The sequence below is a fragment of the Emiliania huxleyi genome, assembly GCF_000372725.1.
Source record: "Emiliania huxleyi CCMP1516 unplaced genomic scaffold EMIHUscaffold_111, whole genome shotgun sequence".
In the NCBI taxonomy this organism is placed as follows: Eukaryota; Haptophyta; order Isochrysidales; family Noelaerhabdaceae; genus Emiliania; species Emiliania huxleyi.
The window spans coordinates 355,658-370,580 of record NW_005201732.1 but is presented as its reverse complement, the minus strand read 5'-3'; the positions used below and the strand labels follow the sequence as shown (position 1 = coordinate 370,580).

The window sequence follows — 14,923 nt, the reverse complement described above, 5'->3', positions numbered from 1 at the left end:
AGGGCGAGAGAAGACAAGGTGATAAGAATCTTTATGCCAGAGCGACAGCACAGAGTCTCGCCATAGTAGCTACGGCGGAGCGCCAAATGGAAGTTTGCAACACGCGGGATGAATGAGAGCGGTAGGGGGATTAAAGCGTCTAAGGATAGTGAGTTAATCATCTCGGATATTGTAAATAGGGGGGGCAGGCTGCGCGCGCCCGGCGTGTCGATGTGGTGAGGCACGTACTGCTCGTCGACGGCCTGCACCGACCTCACGTCGTCGAAGGTGGCGCCGGAGAGGAAGAAGGTGAAGGCGTTGATCACGCCCATGAGCGCCGGCGAGTGCGGGTCGCGCGCCGTCGTGTCGCAGTACTTGTGGTGCGAGCGGTGGCGCGACCCCCACCAGAGCGGGCCGCCTGCGGGCGCGGCGTGGACGCGTCGGTGGATGCGGCGTGAGCGTGCCGGGGCGCGCCGGGGCGGGCGGAGAGGGCGCGGAGCGTGCGGGCCAGGCAGCTCGGGTGGTGGCCAGAGGTGCACGTCAGGGCGGGGCAGGGCAGGGCAGGGCAGGGCACCTTGGTACGCAAAGCAGCCGAGGCAGCCGAGCAGCAGCGAGGTGGCTGGGCCGACCTTGAAGGCCGCGTGGGACGCGTACCGGTGAAGGACCACCGACATGCACACGCCGTTCTTGAAGAAGAGGGCGCCCCAGAAGGCGGCGACAGCCAGCAGCGGCTTTGGGACAATCGCGCTGCTGAAGATGCACGAGAGGGAGGTGAACCAGACGGGCAGCCAGATCATGAGCATCAGGTACTGGATCACGTTGGGGCTGCCGGCGTACGAGTGCACGTCACTGCTGGTGCGACCGAACGCCAGCGCCAGGTCGCCGCGCCCCATCCGGTAGCCCGAAAAGGCGAGGTAGGCGTACAGGAGCGCTGCGCAGCAGATGTACGCGGCGCTGCCGTGCGACATGAGAAAGACGGCCGGGCCGACGCCAGTGAAGGGCATCAGAAGGATGAAGGGCCGCAGACCGACCCAGAACGGCGCCGGCGCCGGGAAGCCCTGCGCAATCTTGGCGGCGGTATCGGGCGGGTGAATCGGACGCGCGCTCGTGGCAAGCTCGTACTCGCGGCGCAGCAGATCCGTGAGGCTCCTCTCCTTGGATGGCGGGTACCGCGGCGCCGGCTCCTCCGACTCGCACCCTAGAAGCGTCTCGGTCGAGGGCGTCTCCACGACGGTCTGGGAAGACATTGTCGAGCCCTTGCGATTCAGTTGGGTTGATTCTGATTCGGTCACGTCACGCCCCTTCCTCGCCGACCGATAGTTCTTTTCCCGCACACCAACAGCCTTCTGATTCGGTCACGTCACGCCCCTTCCTCGCCGACCGATAGTTCTTTTCCCGCACTAGTGGGGGACCTGCGGCGGACCCGCCTCTGTTGTTCGGGCAGTGAGAGACGCAGGATCTGCACGCCAAAGTGGGGCCACTCCGCATTTTCATTTTGGTTTTGGGTTGTCGGAGATCATCCATCAGCACTCATAAGTCAGTCAAAGCAGTCGTGGCACGTGAGCAGAGTCGCTGCATGCAACGGCGCCGCCATGATGGACTACAAGGACTGGGGGTTCAACCGGGAGGCAGGGGGTTCGACCTGGCGACGGAGGACCGTGGGCCATCGCGGGGACTGTATCGCCGGAGGCGAGGCAGGCAGATCCGGATGGTCTTCACGCCGGTGGGAGGCACCGAGGCGTCTGGGACGCTCCTCTCTACCTTAGCTCCTGAGGGGCGCGTGGTTTTAACCACGTAGTATGACTATAGCCCACCACAGACACCCTCCCTGCTCCACACGTGTGCACACACCCTCACCCTCTCCTCTCTCCTCTCTCTCTCTCTCTCCTCTCTCCTCTCCTTGTCTGCTGTCTGCCTGACTCAGGCGCAATCTGCCGATGCGAGATTGTGTGTGGGCTGCTCCTAGGGGGCCCTGTGCGATCCGACGGGTAGGGGGGCTGTGCCCGGGCGGTGTCCGGTGTGGAGTCCCCTTCTGATCCCGCCTGAGATGTTGGGTGCGAGGTCGTGGAAGCTTTGATCCCAAGGGGGGGAGCTGATCCCACTCGTAACCAACTCTCAGGGGCAGTAGGTGGGCGAGCTTCAGGCGCGCCCATCTCGATCGACAAGGCGTCGCTACGCGCGGTCTTCCGCGGGGGGAGCTTCGTCGACGGGTGCGGGAGCGCGGCGCAGCCAGTGCCGTGGCGATGCCTCCGGCTGTTTGCGGGGGGCGGCTTGCTGCTCGCTGCGATGGAGAAAAACTCGTCTCGCCACACGCCAAGGGCTTATGCTCTGGCGAGACGTGAGGCGCATGCGCCCAGGATGGGAGGGGGCATGCGTAACGACACTGCTAGAGATGCCTTTCGGGGCCCAGAGATAAAACTTCTGATGCCATGCGTGACCTAGTAGTGTCCCCAGCTATGGGCGTGTCCACGTTGGAGCCAGGTGTGGTGTGGGCGCGAGAATAGCTCCGCCGTTCATGGAGGCAAAACCGATGCGAGTCGACTGGTGTGTGTCGTCGTGGTTTCGTATCAAGAATACTCACTCACACCAGCCAACACGCAACAGAACCGATGTCGCTCTCTCTCTCTCTCTCTCTCTCTCTCTCTCTCTCTCTCTCTCTCTCTCTCTCTCTCTCTCTCTCTCTCTCTCTCTCTCTCTCTCTCTCTCTCCTCTCTCTTTCCCAGTCTCTCTCAGGTGCGTCTCTCTCTCTCTCTCTCTCTCTCTCTCTCTCTCTCTCTCTCTCTCTCTCTCTCTCTCTCTCTCTCTCTCTCTCTCTCTCTCTCTCTCTCCTCAAGCAAGACCTCAACGGCGAGGACACGCTCAGGCCGCACCTTTCTTTAGCGAAGCCCACAGAGGGGAGACTCCTACCACCGCCCCTGCCAGCCACCCCACGGCGAGCGCCTCGGCCGCCTCTTTCCGCATTCAGTGTGGGTGTGCCCGTGCGTGGTAGTGAGAGAGAGCTGAGTGAGAGGCTGCCAGTGAGAAGCTGGAGGAAGGTCGCTGGTGTAGGAGTCCACCGTGCTGCAGCCTGTCGCTGTCCCTTTTGTCAGGAGCAGGAGAACTACGTACCGGTAGGAGAGCGCACGCAACCAGCCAGTAGGAGGCCTGAGGGAGGGTGTAGAGGATGTAGAGTGTAGAGCGCTGTAGAGCTGTAGAGATGTAGAGCGCTGTAGAGCTGTAGAGCTCTACATCCGCCGCGGGACGAAGCGCCTCCGTTGTAGAGCGATGTAGAGGCGCTCTACAACGTGAAATCTCTACAACAAACTCTACATCATAAGCGGCGAACGAGGCACGGTCGCTCTCGGCGGCGCAGGGTACGTGCTGAGCTGGCCGGCGCTATTGCGCATGCGGCCGAGGATCGACGGCTGCGAGGCCGAGTACACCGGCTGGGCAGGCGACATGCGCGTGGGCAAGTGCCTCAGCTTGACACTCAACACGCAGATCCCGGTGCGAGACTACCGCGGGCTGCACACGGAGCCGCCAGAGTACTTTGTGTGGGCTGGCGCCTCGCTGCTACGCGAGAGGCGCGGGCTGTGGTTCCACACCTCGGCGCAGGAGCACGCGCCCCTCTCCTTCCACCACCTCTCCGGCGAGCGGATGCGGAGCCTCGCACACAGCCTCGTCGTCGCGTCACGCGGCGCCCGCGGCCGGGTGTGGGAGCACGACTTCTCGGAGCTTGGCTTCCGCGAGCACCGCTTCGCCGTCGGGGTCGGGAGCGAGGCCGCGGCGGGCGCGCGGGAGCTCGCAGAGGGCGGCGTTGAGGCAACCCCAGCCGGCATGCGCCTCCTCTTTGGCTTTGCGATTGAGGAGGCGCGTCCAGGTGCCCCGCCGGCATCTCACGGCGACCGGCGGAGCGGCTGGCGCACGCTCTACGACCGCGTCATCTCATTCGAGAGAGTCGGCTCGGATCGCTTCGAGATGCGGCTCGGCGTCGCAACCTCGGCCGACACGCGCCCGTCGGCGCGTGTCAAGCCAACCTTCCCCTTCCCGCGCGACACCTGCCCGCACCACCCTCGTGGCGATGTGCGGCTCAAGCACACCGTCGTGCGCATCTGCTGTGCTGGCGGCTGCGTCGCCGCGGCCGCCGCCCCACCACCACCACCACCAGTGCCCGTCGCCTCGACGGCACCGCCCGAGCACGGCCGCGTGACAGCCGCTTGGCTCGAGCCGGACGGCTGCTCGCTCGCCCTCGACCTTGCCCTTCCCACCTGCCCGCCCGCACGGCGGCGCTTCTTCCGCAGCCTCTCGGTCGGCACCGGCTGTGGCAGCGACGACGTCGCCAGGCACGGTGCGGCACGGCGCGCCTGGCGATGGCGCGGCGGCGAGCCGCTGGCCGGCGGCGCGAGCGGGGACGTTTGGTTTGTGGTGGCGTCGGAGCTGCCCGTTTGGGTCGGACGGCCTGAGGTCCGCATCGACCCGCCGGACGGCCTGCGAGTCGAGGTGGGTGGCTCGCTGGTTGGTCCCGCGAACCACAGCCTGGTCGGACCGGCCGCACCCGCCAGCCTGCTCGTACGCGCGCATTGCCGTTCCGAAGCACGCGAGGACGTGGTGGTGCGCGTGCGGCTGGCCGTCGAGCGGGGGGAGTATGAGGCGCTGCGATTCAGCCTGCTTCGCAGGTGCGAGCTGCGAGGTGCTCGCTCTCGCTCGCGTGCGACAGAGTCGGAACCGAATTTTAGCTAGAGTGTAGAGGTGTGAACATAAACCGCGCGCACCACACCGCCAACTCGCTACTTTCGATGGCTCTCATAATACACAACAGTGACCACACGACAACAAACATGTACATGTGTCTGGGAATCGCGCGGCGTCCGGCGACACCGCACACGATGAAGCAGCAAATCCACCTTTGTCTTCCTCCTCATCCTCGCTTATGTCTCTCTGATCTTCCTTGGCCGAGCTGAGCCGTAGAGAAAGCGGCCCGTCCCCGTCCCGCCGCCCGAGGGCACCGTCACCCGAAACCGCGCTCGAGAACCCTATCTCCGCCGGCCCCCTCGCCCAAGCCTAGCAGCGCCGCCCTCTCCCGTCCCTCTCCCGTCAGAGGTTGGTCTGTCCGTCCTCGAGGACGCCCTCGTCGATGGTGCCGTCGTTGCGGATGCCCTTGGCGGTTGGGCCGAGCACGAACCGCTCCTCGTACGGCGGGTTCCACCTGCGCACACCCGCTCGCCGGCTCAGAGAGGGCGGCGGCGAGGGCGGTGACGAGGGCGGCGGCGGCGAGGGCGGTGACGAGGGCGGCGGCGGCGAGGGCGGCGGCGACGGGGGCGCCCCTCCTTCGCACTCTCCTACCAGGGCTAGGTCGCGCACCCGTCGTACGTGATTCGGATGACGGTGTGGAGCGGGATCTCGACCTTCGGCGCCTGGTGGCGCGGCTTGCCCATCAGGTACGAGTAGAGCAGCCGCAGCACGGCCTGGTGCGAGACGAGCAGCAGCGGCTCGTGGTACGACTCGAGCTCGTGCACGAGCGGGTCGAGCCGCGCGAGGATGTCGAAGTACGACTCGCCGCGCGGGTAGCGGTACCCGATCTTGTCCATCGAGCGGAGTGTCGCCTCGCTCGGCGCAATCTTCTTGATCTCCTCGTACGTCATCCCCTCGTACTCGCCCGCGAAGATCTCGTCGAGGTTGCGGTACACGCGCGGCGACCTATACGGCGCGACCGCGGCGCCGGCTGCGGCCTTGCCGCGCCCCTCCCCAGCGCGGCTCGGGACACAGGACGCGCGACATTTGCTCCCACACCGGCTCATTCAGCACCCCCTCGTCGCCCTGCAGGTAGCGCGGCGGCAGCTGGCGCGAGCGTTGCCGAGAGCGGAAGCGGTGGGACGGCGTGCCGCCCGAGGGCGTTGCGGCGTCCGTCTCGTGCGAGCCGCGGCGGGGCGGCGAGCTGAGGCCTACACGGGAGGCTGCTAGAGGCGTCGCCGCCGCTTCCAGCGGGGCGCTGCGTTTGGCGGGCGGCGAGGGGAGGCCGTCCGGGCTGTCGAAGGAGGAGGCGGGCACGATCGGGTGCGGGATGTGGGTGGCGGTGAGAATGGTGCGCTGGAGGGAGGAGGTCCTGCGGTGGAGGGGGGAGGGCGGCGCGGCGCAGGAGCGGATGCGCGCCAGAGGCGGCATTTTGTCAGCACGCCGTGCTGGTAGAAGATGTGGCGCGGCACCCACTGCGCGAGCCTACAGAGGCGGCGTCCGGGAGAGAGAGAGAGAGAGCTGCGGCGCGAGTCGCGTGCCACCGAGAGAGCTGCAGCGGCTGCGCGGGCCTGCGCGCGTACTCTTGGCCCGCGGGGGAGAGGGGCGGGTTGCCGCCGAGCTTCCCGAGGACGTTGTACTCAGACTGGCCGTGGCGGGAGAGGTAGATGACGTGCGGCGTCGGGTGGATCACCGAGAGGAACTGGGCGATTCGCATCCGCAGGTAGCCGTGCATCCGGTTCGTCACAACCTTGTCTCCGTAGTTGATGAGCTTGATGTACGAGAGGTCGTCCTCGGAGCCGTCCTCCTGCATCGACACGAAGATGCGCTCATTATTGATTTTTAATATTACTAATACTGATTAACTATCCTCCTGCATCGACACGTAGATGCGCTGGAAGCGGCGCGCGCGGTCCTCAAACTCACGCAGGCACTCGTCCGGCAGCTCGTCCTCGTACATCGCCGGACCCGCCGACTCGCGCGATGCGGTGGGGCCGTTCTTCGCCCGCTCGCGCGCCCGCAGGTTGGCCTCGAGGATGTCTGCGCGGTCGACAATCACCTCGATGAAGATGAGCTTGGCGCCGAGGGCGCGGTCCTTTGCGAGCGTCTCGGACGCCCACCTCCGCCGCTCCTTGGACGTGCCCGACCACTTCTCCTGCAGGGCAGAGCCACGCGGCGGGTCAGCAGGCTCACCGTGCTGCTGTGTCCGTGGCGGCGGCTCCGGCGCTGCTCCTTGAAGCACGCAAAGGTGTCGTTGGCGAAGAGGATCGCAACCTTGCCCGAGTCGACGTTCTTCCGCCGGCGGTCGCTCGGGTGGACGAGCAGCTCCTCCTCGCCGTGCGTGGCCAGGCTCTCCGCCAGCTGCACCTCGGCCGACCCCTCCCGCACCACCACCGGCCGCACCTCTGGCGACGGAGGGCTCGAGCTGCTCGCAGGGGCGGACCTCCCGCTGCCCGCCCGAGGCACCGTCATGTTGCGGTCCGCGGCGGACGACGTCGCGTTCATGAAGGCCTTTATCTCCTCGAACATGAACATGGCGTTGTGGTCCGAGCCGGGCGGCCCGCCGGCTCGGTCCATCACCTCGTTTACGTCGAAGAGCTTCACCTCTGCGCCGTGGAAGAAGGAGAGGTACTTGGAGAGACGCTGGGCGATGAAGGGCTTGCCTCGCTCGGGAAGCCCGATGAGGCAGAGGACGTGGCGCACGCCGAGCAGGCCGGCGACCGCCGCTATCGGCGGCGGCACCGCCGTCGGCAGCGGGTTGTCGCTCGTCGCCTTGAGCAGGTGGCTCTGCGACTGCACGTAGGCGTGCTGCGCCCCGGGACTGGTGGAGCGCGCGTCGCCGGCGGCGGGTCCGACGTCCAGCGGCAGCGCAGGAGGGTCGGGCATCGTGAGCTTCTTGGCGCGCGGCGACCCAAGGTTAGGAGAAGAATTCTTAAGATAAATCTCTCTCACAGCACACTGGCACGACAAGGGCGCAGACTGGCGCGGACTGGCACACACACAGGCTCACCAAAGAAAAAGCACGACCTCGACTTAAGTTAACCCTGTCCTCCTCCCCTATCCCTCGTTTGGGTGGTCTTTTTTCTTTCTTTTAACTTAAGTTAAGGTTGCTCCCGGCCCAGTGGGGATTTTGGCCTACTCAGTGAGAGAGAGAGATTTTAGAAAACCAACAAGAAATCACGACTGTCACAGTGATTTGGGCTCGGCAGCTTGTCAGCCCTCAGCCGAAGCTGGGCAGCTGTCTTCTTTCTTCTCAGTGATCGTCTAGAAATCCTAAATGGCTGTATCTCTCTCTCGTTTTGTTTTGTTATCTTTTGTGCCTAACTTGTAGAGCACCTTGAAAAACTACCGGGTAGAAACAAAATTGTCAGCAGTCCACCTCCGGGAATGTACGTAAGAGCCACATACATTGACAGCACCGCGTACCCTCCCCACTCCCGCCTCTCATTTGAGAGAGAGATTTTTAGCAATACCAAACTTTGTTGCTCATTTGTTATTTATTTAGTTTGTTTTGTTCTCATTTGTGTCACACCACGCGGAACGCAATCTCCATCGCTTCGGTGAGGAGGGGGTGAACCGCGCCATCCTCGATCGCCGTGCAAAGCTCGCTTCCGAGCACCGAGCTCTCACGCCGCGCGTAGGGCCCTTAGGGGCCTAGAGAAAGAACACAACCCCCTCTCCCTTTTTCTTTCTCCCTTTTGTCCCAGTAAGCTAAAAGTACGTACATTGAAAATATGTCTTGGAGAGAGATTTTCGATGTATGTAGCTCTTACGAACATACCCGTGAACTGCTGACAGGGTTTGTTTGCGATGAGGAGATTTTTAGCAATACCACTCGATGAGGTGGGGATCCGTGAGCAGATTCCCAGATTCTCCAGATTCCCCTCGAAAACCGCCCATTTTAATTCAAAGAAAGAAAGAAAGAAAACAGACAACCCAAGGGAGGGATGGGAGGACGGCACGCATTTTAATTCATTGCGGCCGCGGGTTTGCTCGGATTTACTTTTCCCTCGAAGACATACTAGTTTTTTGGCGTTCTGGTGCCTACAAAAAATATGATCGAGCTGACCACAGGGTTTGCGGCGATCGTCCTACCAGCAAAGCGAGATGGAGAGAAAAAGGTTGGTACTAGGGTATCGCATCGCTCCTTGATGCTCCCTTCGGCGCAGCACACAGTTGAGACCAAGGTCCTGCGCATCCTGGCCGCCGTCCCCTCTCCATCCTAGTTGCCGTCCCCTCTCCGTTTGAATGGCCTGGCCGCAGGACTCGCCGGCGGACCCCCTATGCCTGCTGGAGGACACCGACGAGTACGCTCCCTCGCCCGTCGCCGGCTTCCTCAAGGTGCTCGGCAACGGCGCTTCCGGGACGGTGTGGCTTCTCGGCACCGTCGGCGGCACCGTCGGTGGTGATGCTGCTGCTGCTGCTGCGTGTGCGAGGACCGCTGGGAGTGCTGGCGGGGAGGCGTGCTGCGGCGGCTGCATCGTGTGCGGCTCGGGCGAGCTCGGTAACAGGTGCCGCGGCGACCGCTGCTGCGCTGACGAGCGCTCTGCGAGCCGTGCTCCCGGGAGCAGCGCCCTCGCGCTCGGCGGCGGCAGCTGGACGCACGGTGGCCGCTTCGCACTCAAGGTCTCTTCGCGCGACGAGGGCGGCGAGGCCACCTGCAGCGACCCGCGGACGGAGGCGGAGCTCATCACCCGCTCGCGGCACGACTTCATCGTCCGCTCGTTTGGGTCGCACTTCGACGTGCGGAACGGCAAGACGTACCTGATGACGGAGGCGTGCATGGGCGGCGACCTCGGCTCGCTCCTCGCCCGCCTGCGCCGCGCGCAGGAGGGGTGTCCTCCGCCCGGAGGCTGCCGGCGGCGCGGCAGGCTGCCGGACGAGGTTGCGCGGACCTATGCTGTCTGCGTCGTGTCTGCGATCGGCTACCTGCACGAGCAGGGGGTGATGTACCGCGACCTCAAGCCGGACAACCTCGTGGTCGACGGGCGCGGCCTGCTCAAGCTCGTCGACTTTGGGCTCGCCAAGCGGTGGCGCGGCGAGGGAGGGCGGGGAGAGGGGGGCGGGGAGGGAGCGGAGGCGAGCCGCGCGCGCTCGGCGTGGGATGGCCCTCGAGCGCCCTCCCGGAGCCCTGTCGGCACCCCCTCCTCTAGGCGGCTTCGTCTCGCACGCTCTGCGGCACGCCCGAGTACCTGGCGCCAGAGATGGTTGCGATGCAGGGGCACGGGCCGCCAGTCGACTGGTGGGCTGTGGGCGTGCTTGTGTACGAGATGACGCACGGACACACGCCCTTCTCCGACCGCGGCGCCGTCGACGACGTGCTGCAGCTCTACCGCAACATCGGGAACCCCGCGTTCCGCGTCTGCTACGACGCGTCTCTCCCGCCGCCGCTCCTTTCTTTCGCCAAGCGGCTGCTGCGGCGCAACCCGGCGACCCGCCTCGGCTCGCCAGCGGACGGGGCGGCCGCCGGCTCGCAGGCCGTCCGCGCGCACGAGTGGCTGCGAGACGTGGCGTGGGAGGCGCCAGGGGCGTGGCGCCGCCTCGACCCGCTCTCGCTGCAGCCGACGACGCCTGGCGCGGCCGGAGAGGTGGGCGGCTGCAGCGAGGAGCAAGCCGAGCAGCAAGCCGAGGAGCAGGCTGAGGAGCTGAGCGGGAGGGGCACCGAGCGGGCGGTGCCGGTGCCGGTCCCGCAGCAGCAGCAGCCGCCGCCGGCGGTGGGGGGCGAAGAGGGGAGCGGCGAGGAGGGCAGCCCGCTCCGCCGCGCGCCAGGGCTGGCGCCGTCGCCAAAGCCGCGCAGCCCGCGCCGCAGATCCCACGACTTGAGCCGGGGCCGGCACAGCGCCGCGCCTGCGCAGCGGCGGAGGCAGAGCCACGATCTCGCCACGAGGTCTCCCTACTCGCTGATGACGCGGATGCTGCTGCTGCAGCAGGGGGGGTCGGCGCAGTGGGTCCGCAAGGCGTCGAGCCTCGCCGAGGGTGGCGAGAGCGAGTGGGGAGACAGCTTGGGCGGCACCGCCGCCGCCGCCGCCGCCGCCGTGCGCTCTCCCCTCCCGCTAGATTGCGAACGGCTGGTTGCCTTCACGGCCGGCTGGGCGAGCGACGGGCTGCTGGCGCAGGAGCAGCCCGTGCCTCTCGCCACGCCGACGTCGTGAGGAGAGGTGCGTTCGCGCGAGGTGGACTGTGTGGTTGTGCTTATATGGTGTGCCGCGGCGGGCGGTCAGAGTGTGTCGGTCTCGCGGACACCGGCTTGTGTGCATGGCCGAGGGGGCGTGTGCGCTGTCGGCTGTCGCGTGCGCATGGGTGAGGGTCGCGTTTTAGATTTTAGCATACCTCATGCGATTTTTTCAACACGTATCCCCTCGTCTCGCACACAGACCTCAGACGCTATCCAGGAGTATCCTCTGTAACGTGTGTGAGTCCATGCAGAGCACAGAGGCACTTTGACGCGAGGGTGAGCGTGTTGCGTGTATGTCTGTGGTGTGCGTGTGGCACGACGTTCCGGTCACCTCTATACCGCGCACGCCAAGCGATGCCGCTCCCCCATGCGAGGCCCTCGGAACATCGTGACGCCTGCCTGGCAGCGGGGCGATTCGCCCTCACGCCCTCCTGATGACCTGGTCGTCGTCGAGCGGGACGAAGATGAGGTCTCCTCCGTCGAGCTCCACCTGGTAGGGCGACACGCCCCCTGCGCGCCCCTCCTCGGGCGTGTTCCTGTAGAGCTGCGCGACGACCCGCCCCTTTGCCCACTCGTCCGGGGCGACCTTGCACTGGACGTGGGCCCCGACCTCGAAGCGGAGCGCCGCGCGCCTCTGCGCGTCGAGCTGCGGGGTGGCGAGGCAGGCGCTGAAGCCGGCGCGCAGCTCCTCGTGCTGCAACTTCTTGCCGATGAAGACGAGCCTCGACTCGCGCGGCTCGCCCTCGGCCCACTCGCCGCCGAGCGCGCTGTTGAAGATCATGTGCACGCCCTGGAAGACGCACTTCTTCGGGCTGCCTACGAACAGACGCCTCACAGCAGCCTCAGCGAGGGAGGGGCGGTGTGAGGTCGAGGCGGCTCCGTGGCGCCCGCCCGCGATGGCGAGGATGCCCTTTGTGCGGAAGATGTCGGCGCCCCGGTCGCGCAACAGGTCTCCGATCCATCCCTCGAGCAGCTCGGCGTCGACCTCGCCCGGCTGGACGATGGCGAGCGAGCTGACCGACGCGTCGTGCTCGTGCTCCGCGTCCGTGTCGAGGAAGCCGTCGTCCATCTCGAGCGTGCGCTGCAGGTCGAAGGCGCGCAGCTCGAGCACGTCGCCGACGGCCACCTGCGACTGCTGGCAGCGCTGGATGGGCGCAAACGAGTTGATGGCGCGCAGCCGCCCCTCCACCCTCGCGAGCTCCGCCTAAAGGACAGTGTCCCGGCAGGGTCAGGGAATGTTCCAGGCAGCCGCCGCCTCGGCTCGAGCCGCCTCGTCGACCAAGTCCACCTTGTTGAGCAGCAGCCGGTAATTAATTAATTAGATCTCAGCTATGTAATTAATTGCCCTCGTCGACCAGGTCCACCTTGTTGAGCAGCAGCCGGTCCGCGAAGGCGACCTGTGAGAAGGGATGCGGCGTGAGGCGCGAGGCGTGAACAGGTCCGACTTGTGGAGCAGGGCCCGGTCGGCGAGGGCAGCACCTGCTCCACCGCCTCGTTCTCGGCGCCCTCGGCCTTCTCCTCGTCGAGGTGCTGCTCGATGTGCTTGGCGTCGACGAGGGTCACGATCCCGTCGAGCCGAAAGCACTCCTGCACCGACTCGTCGACAAAGAAGGTCTGGGCGACCGGCGCAGGGTCCGCCATCCCCTGCAGTGGCAGTCACCGAGGGGTCGTAATGCTGGCACAGGACGTGGCGGCTGCAAGACAGGCACACCGTCGTCTCGATCACGACGGCGTCGATGTTGAGCTTGCCGGAGCTCACCCTCTCCGAGATCCGCTTGAGCACGACAATGAGGTCCTGCCGGACGGTGCAGCAGATGCAGCCGTTCATCATCTCGATGATCTCAGGCTCAGCCTCCTCGCGGGCGTTCTTCCCAAGCAGCGCGTCGTCGATACCAACCTTGGGTGAGAGGGAGGCAAGCGCGGTGACCACGTGCGGGCTCGGCGCCCGCTGGCATCAGCGACCAGGCGTGTGCGCGCCTCTCCAAACTCGTTCTCGATTACAGCGAGCCGCTTGCCGTGCTGTTTCGTGAGGAGGTGGTTGAGCAGGGTCGTCTTACCACTGCCGAGGAAACCGGTAAGCACAGTCACCGGGATGCGCTGGTCTTTGACTCGTGCATTCGCCACGAGGCCGGAGAGGAGCGGAACGAGGAGGAGAAATGCGCACATACAACCGCGCAAGTGGTGTGTTCTCGAGGTTCTCGAGGTGGATATCCTTCGCCGCGCTGCTTCGCCGCCTTGAGTAGCGGTGATGAGGGGAAAGAAATCATAAGCCGCTCTGATTTATTTAGATCCCCTGTGCCCGTGCCCAGCCCTCTCCGCGCCGCGATGCGCCCTCCCCCCTCGCTTTTGCAAAATCCTGCAAAGGTGGGGACGTGTCTGTCCTCGACCCAGCCCTAGCTTGGGATGTCCGGTTTATTTATTTATTTCTGATTTATTTATTCCCGCCAACTGAAGTCAATTCTTGACTAGGGGCCTCCGGGGAGGAGCGGCCTTCGTCTCTCGAGGTCTCTACGCAAGGCCAATCAAAGGACAAAGCGGCGCTTTTTTTGTTCACGTACGGAGAGCGATGGGTATTTCTCTATCCGCGTATTTCTATTTGCCCTCAACAGATGAAGTGGCTATTGCCGTTGAGGAGGACACTGCCAGTTAAATATGGGTCACGCTCGCTCTCTCTTGCAGCAGCAGCACTCCCCCGGTTCCGGTGCCGCGCGCGGGTCTCTCTCTCATCTCTCTCTGCCATACTGCACTCCTTACTCCTGCGGCACAACGGCTCGCCTGTCGCTGCTCGATCGGACGCCTCCCGCCAGTGTGAGTGGCTCCAAACGGAGCCCTATCCCATCGCCGCCGCTACGCACCGGTCTGCGGCGGCGGCGGCGGCGGCCGCACAGCACGAATCAAGGATGCCGTCGGCGGAGGGGCGCGCCTCTGGCTGCGGGCTCATCATGCTCCGCAGCAGGCGCCCCATCTCGGCGCCGCAGTCGGCCGGCGGCGGCACCGACCCCGACCGCAGCTCGTCCCAGCGCGGCCCCGAGCCAGGCAGGCTCTCTGCTGTCCGCACCTCGTACAGCACCATGCCGAAGGAGAAGATGTCCGCGGCGGTGGAGGGCTTCGACTCGAGCAGGTCGCGCGAGAGGTACTTTGCGTCCCCCTCCTGCTCGTTCCACGCCTTGAGCGCCGCCGCCTGGCCGAGGTCCCCGATCTTGAAGACGCCGTCCGACGACAGCAGGATGTTGTCCGGCTTGATGTCGCAGTGGATCACGCCGTGCGCGTGGATGTGCGAGAGGCCGCGCGCGACGTGGCGCACGAGCTCCCACACCCGCGCCTCGCCAGCCACGCACGCGAGCGCGCCGCCCTCGCGCAGCAGCAGCTGGCCGAGCGTCCCTCCGGGGCAGAGCTCCATCTGCACGTAGAAGAAGGACGCGTCCTGCCACGCGCGGTGGTACTCGACCACGTTGGCGTGCGCGGGCATCGAGTTTGCGAGCTGCACCTCGCGCAGGTACTCTGCCCGCTCGCCGCGCGACCGGAACTCGCGCTTGGACCGCTTGATGGCGTAGTACTCTGCGGGCCGCATCTTGTGCTGGACGGCGTACACGTCCGAGAAGGAGCCGGAGCCGAGCGGCCGGAGCCAGACGAAGTGGTCGTCGAACTTGAAGCCGTCGAGCGCCTCGGCGGGCACGGAGAAGGAGGCGGAGCGCTTGGTGCTGGATACGAAGAGGACCTGGCGGCGAGGGGAGGGGTGGGTCGGGATGGCGAGCCTCCCTAGGTGGGCGAGTGTGACATGGTTATATTCCTCTTTTTTCTTCTCTTAACCGCCCTTTCTTTTTACTATTCATTTTCTTCTCCCTTTTGTTCTCCCTCTTCCCTCTCTTCTTTTTCTTTCCTACTCCCTGTTTTCTCTTTATGTACCCTTCTTCTTCTTTTTTCCCTTCTTGCCTTTATCTGTTTCACTTGTCTCACTATTGTCTCCACCGGTTCGCTCTTCTTTCCTTCCCTTTTTTCCCCCTCCCCTTTCTCTTTTTTCTTTCCTCTCATTCATCTTCGTTATCCTCTTTTCTCTCG

At 65.0% G+C, this 14,923-nt stretch overlaps 5 protein-coding genes across 5 annotated transcripts in view; 1 reads left to right on the top strand and 4 right to left on the bottom strand.

Moving 5' to 3' along the window:
* EMIHUDRAFT_454486 (hypothetical protein) overlaps positions 1 to 1,226 on the bottom strand; it is a gene marked incomplete at its 5' end in the record, with an annotated part of 2,429 nt that extends 1,203 nt beyond the window's left edge. Inside the window, 3 exons of the mRNA XM_005791629.1 lie at positions 47 to 69; positions 253 to 353; positions 609 to 1,226. Of these exons, the coding sequence (XP_005791686.1) occupies positions 47 to 69; positions 253 to 353; positions 609 to 1,226 (742 nt within the window). The remainder of the gene's footprint in view (positions 1 to 46; positions 70 to 252; positions 354 to 608) is intronic.
* A 3,466-nt stretch (positions 1,227 to 4,692) lies between these two features.
* EMIHUDRAFT_417491 (hypothetical protein) lies at positions 4,693 to 6,532 on the bottom strand. Its single transcript, XM_005791628.1, has 3 exons — positions 6,162 to 6,532; positions 5,320 to 5,655; positions 4,693 to 5,164 (listed from the first exon to the last, which is right to left on the bottom strand). Exons 1-3 carry the CDS (start codon positions 6,500 to 6,502, stop codon positions 5,053 to 5,055), a joined length of 789 nt encoding a protein of 262 aa, XP_005791685.1. The 5' UTR covers positions 6,503 to 6,532; the 3' UTR covers positions 4,693 to 5,052.
* Positions 6,533 to 8,076: 1,544 nt separating this feature from the next.
* EMIHUDRAFT_454484 (hypothetical protein) lies at positions 8,077 to 11,037 on the top strand (the record flags this gene model as incomplete). Its single annotated transcript, XM_005791627.1, has 5 exons — positions 8,077 to 8,082; positions 8,715 to 8,876; positions 8,953 to 9,696; positions 9,843 to 10,665; positions 10,747 to 11,037. The coding sequence occupies 5 exons, from the start codon at positions 8,077 to 8,079 to the stop codon at positions 10,839 to 10,841; spliced, it is 1,830 nt and encodes a 609-aa protein (XP_005791684.1). The 3' UTR covers positions 10,842 to 11,037.
* EMIHUDRAFT_417487 (hypothetical protein) lies at positions 11,016 to 12,942 on the bottom strand. Its single transcript, XM_005791626.1, has 6 exons — positions 12,842 to 12,942; positions 12,576 to 12,761; positions 12,344 to 12,508; positions 12,211 to 12,261; positions 11,756 to 12,068; positions 11,016 to 11,680 (listed from the first exon to the last, which is right to left on the bottom strand). Exons 2-6 carry the CDS (start codon positions 12,693 to 12,695, stop codon positions 11,286 to 11,288), a joined length of 1,044 nt encoding a protein of 347 aa, XP_005791683.1. The 5' UTR covers positions 12,696 to 12,761; positions 12,842 to 12,942; the 3' UTR covers positions 11,016 to 11,285.
* A 905-nt stretch (positions 12,943 to 13,847) lies between these two features.
* Positions 13,848 to 14,501, bottom strand: EMIHUDRAFT_43403 (hypothetical protein; the record flags this gene model as incomplete). The annotated part of the gene is made up of 1 exon (XM_005791625.1): positions 13,848 to 14,501. A coding segment is annotated over one exon (654 nt), but the record flags the coding sequence as incomplete, so codon positions are not given.
* Between the last annotated feature and the right edge of the window lie 422 nt (positions 14,502 to 14,923).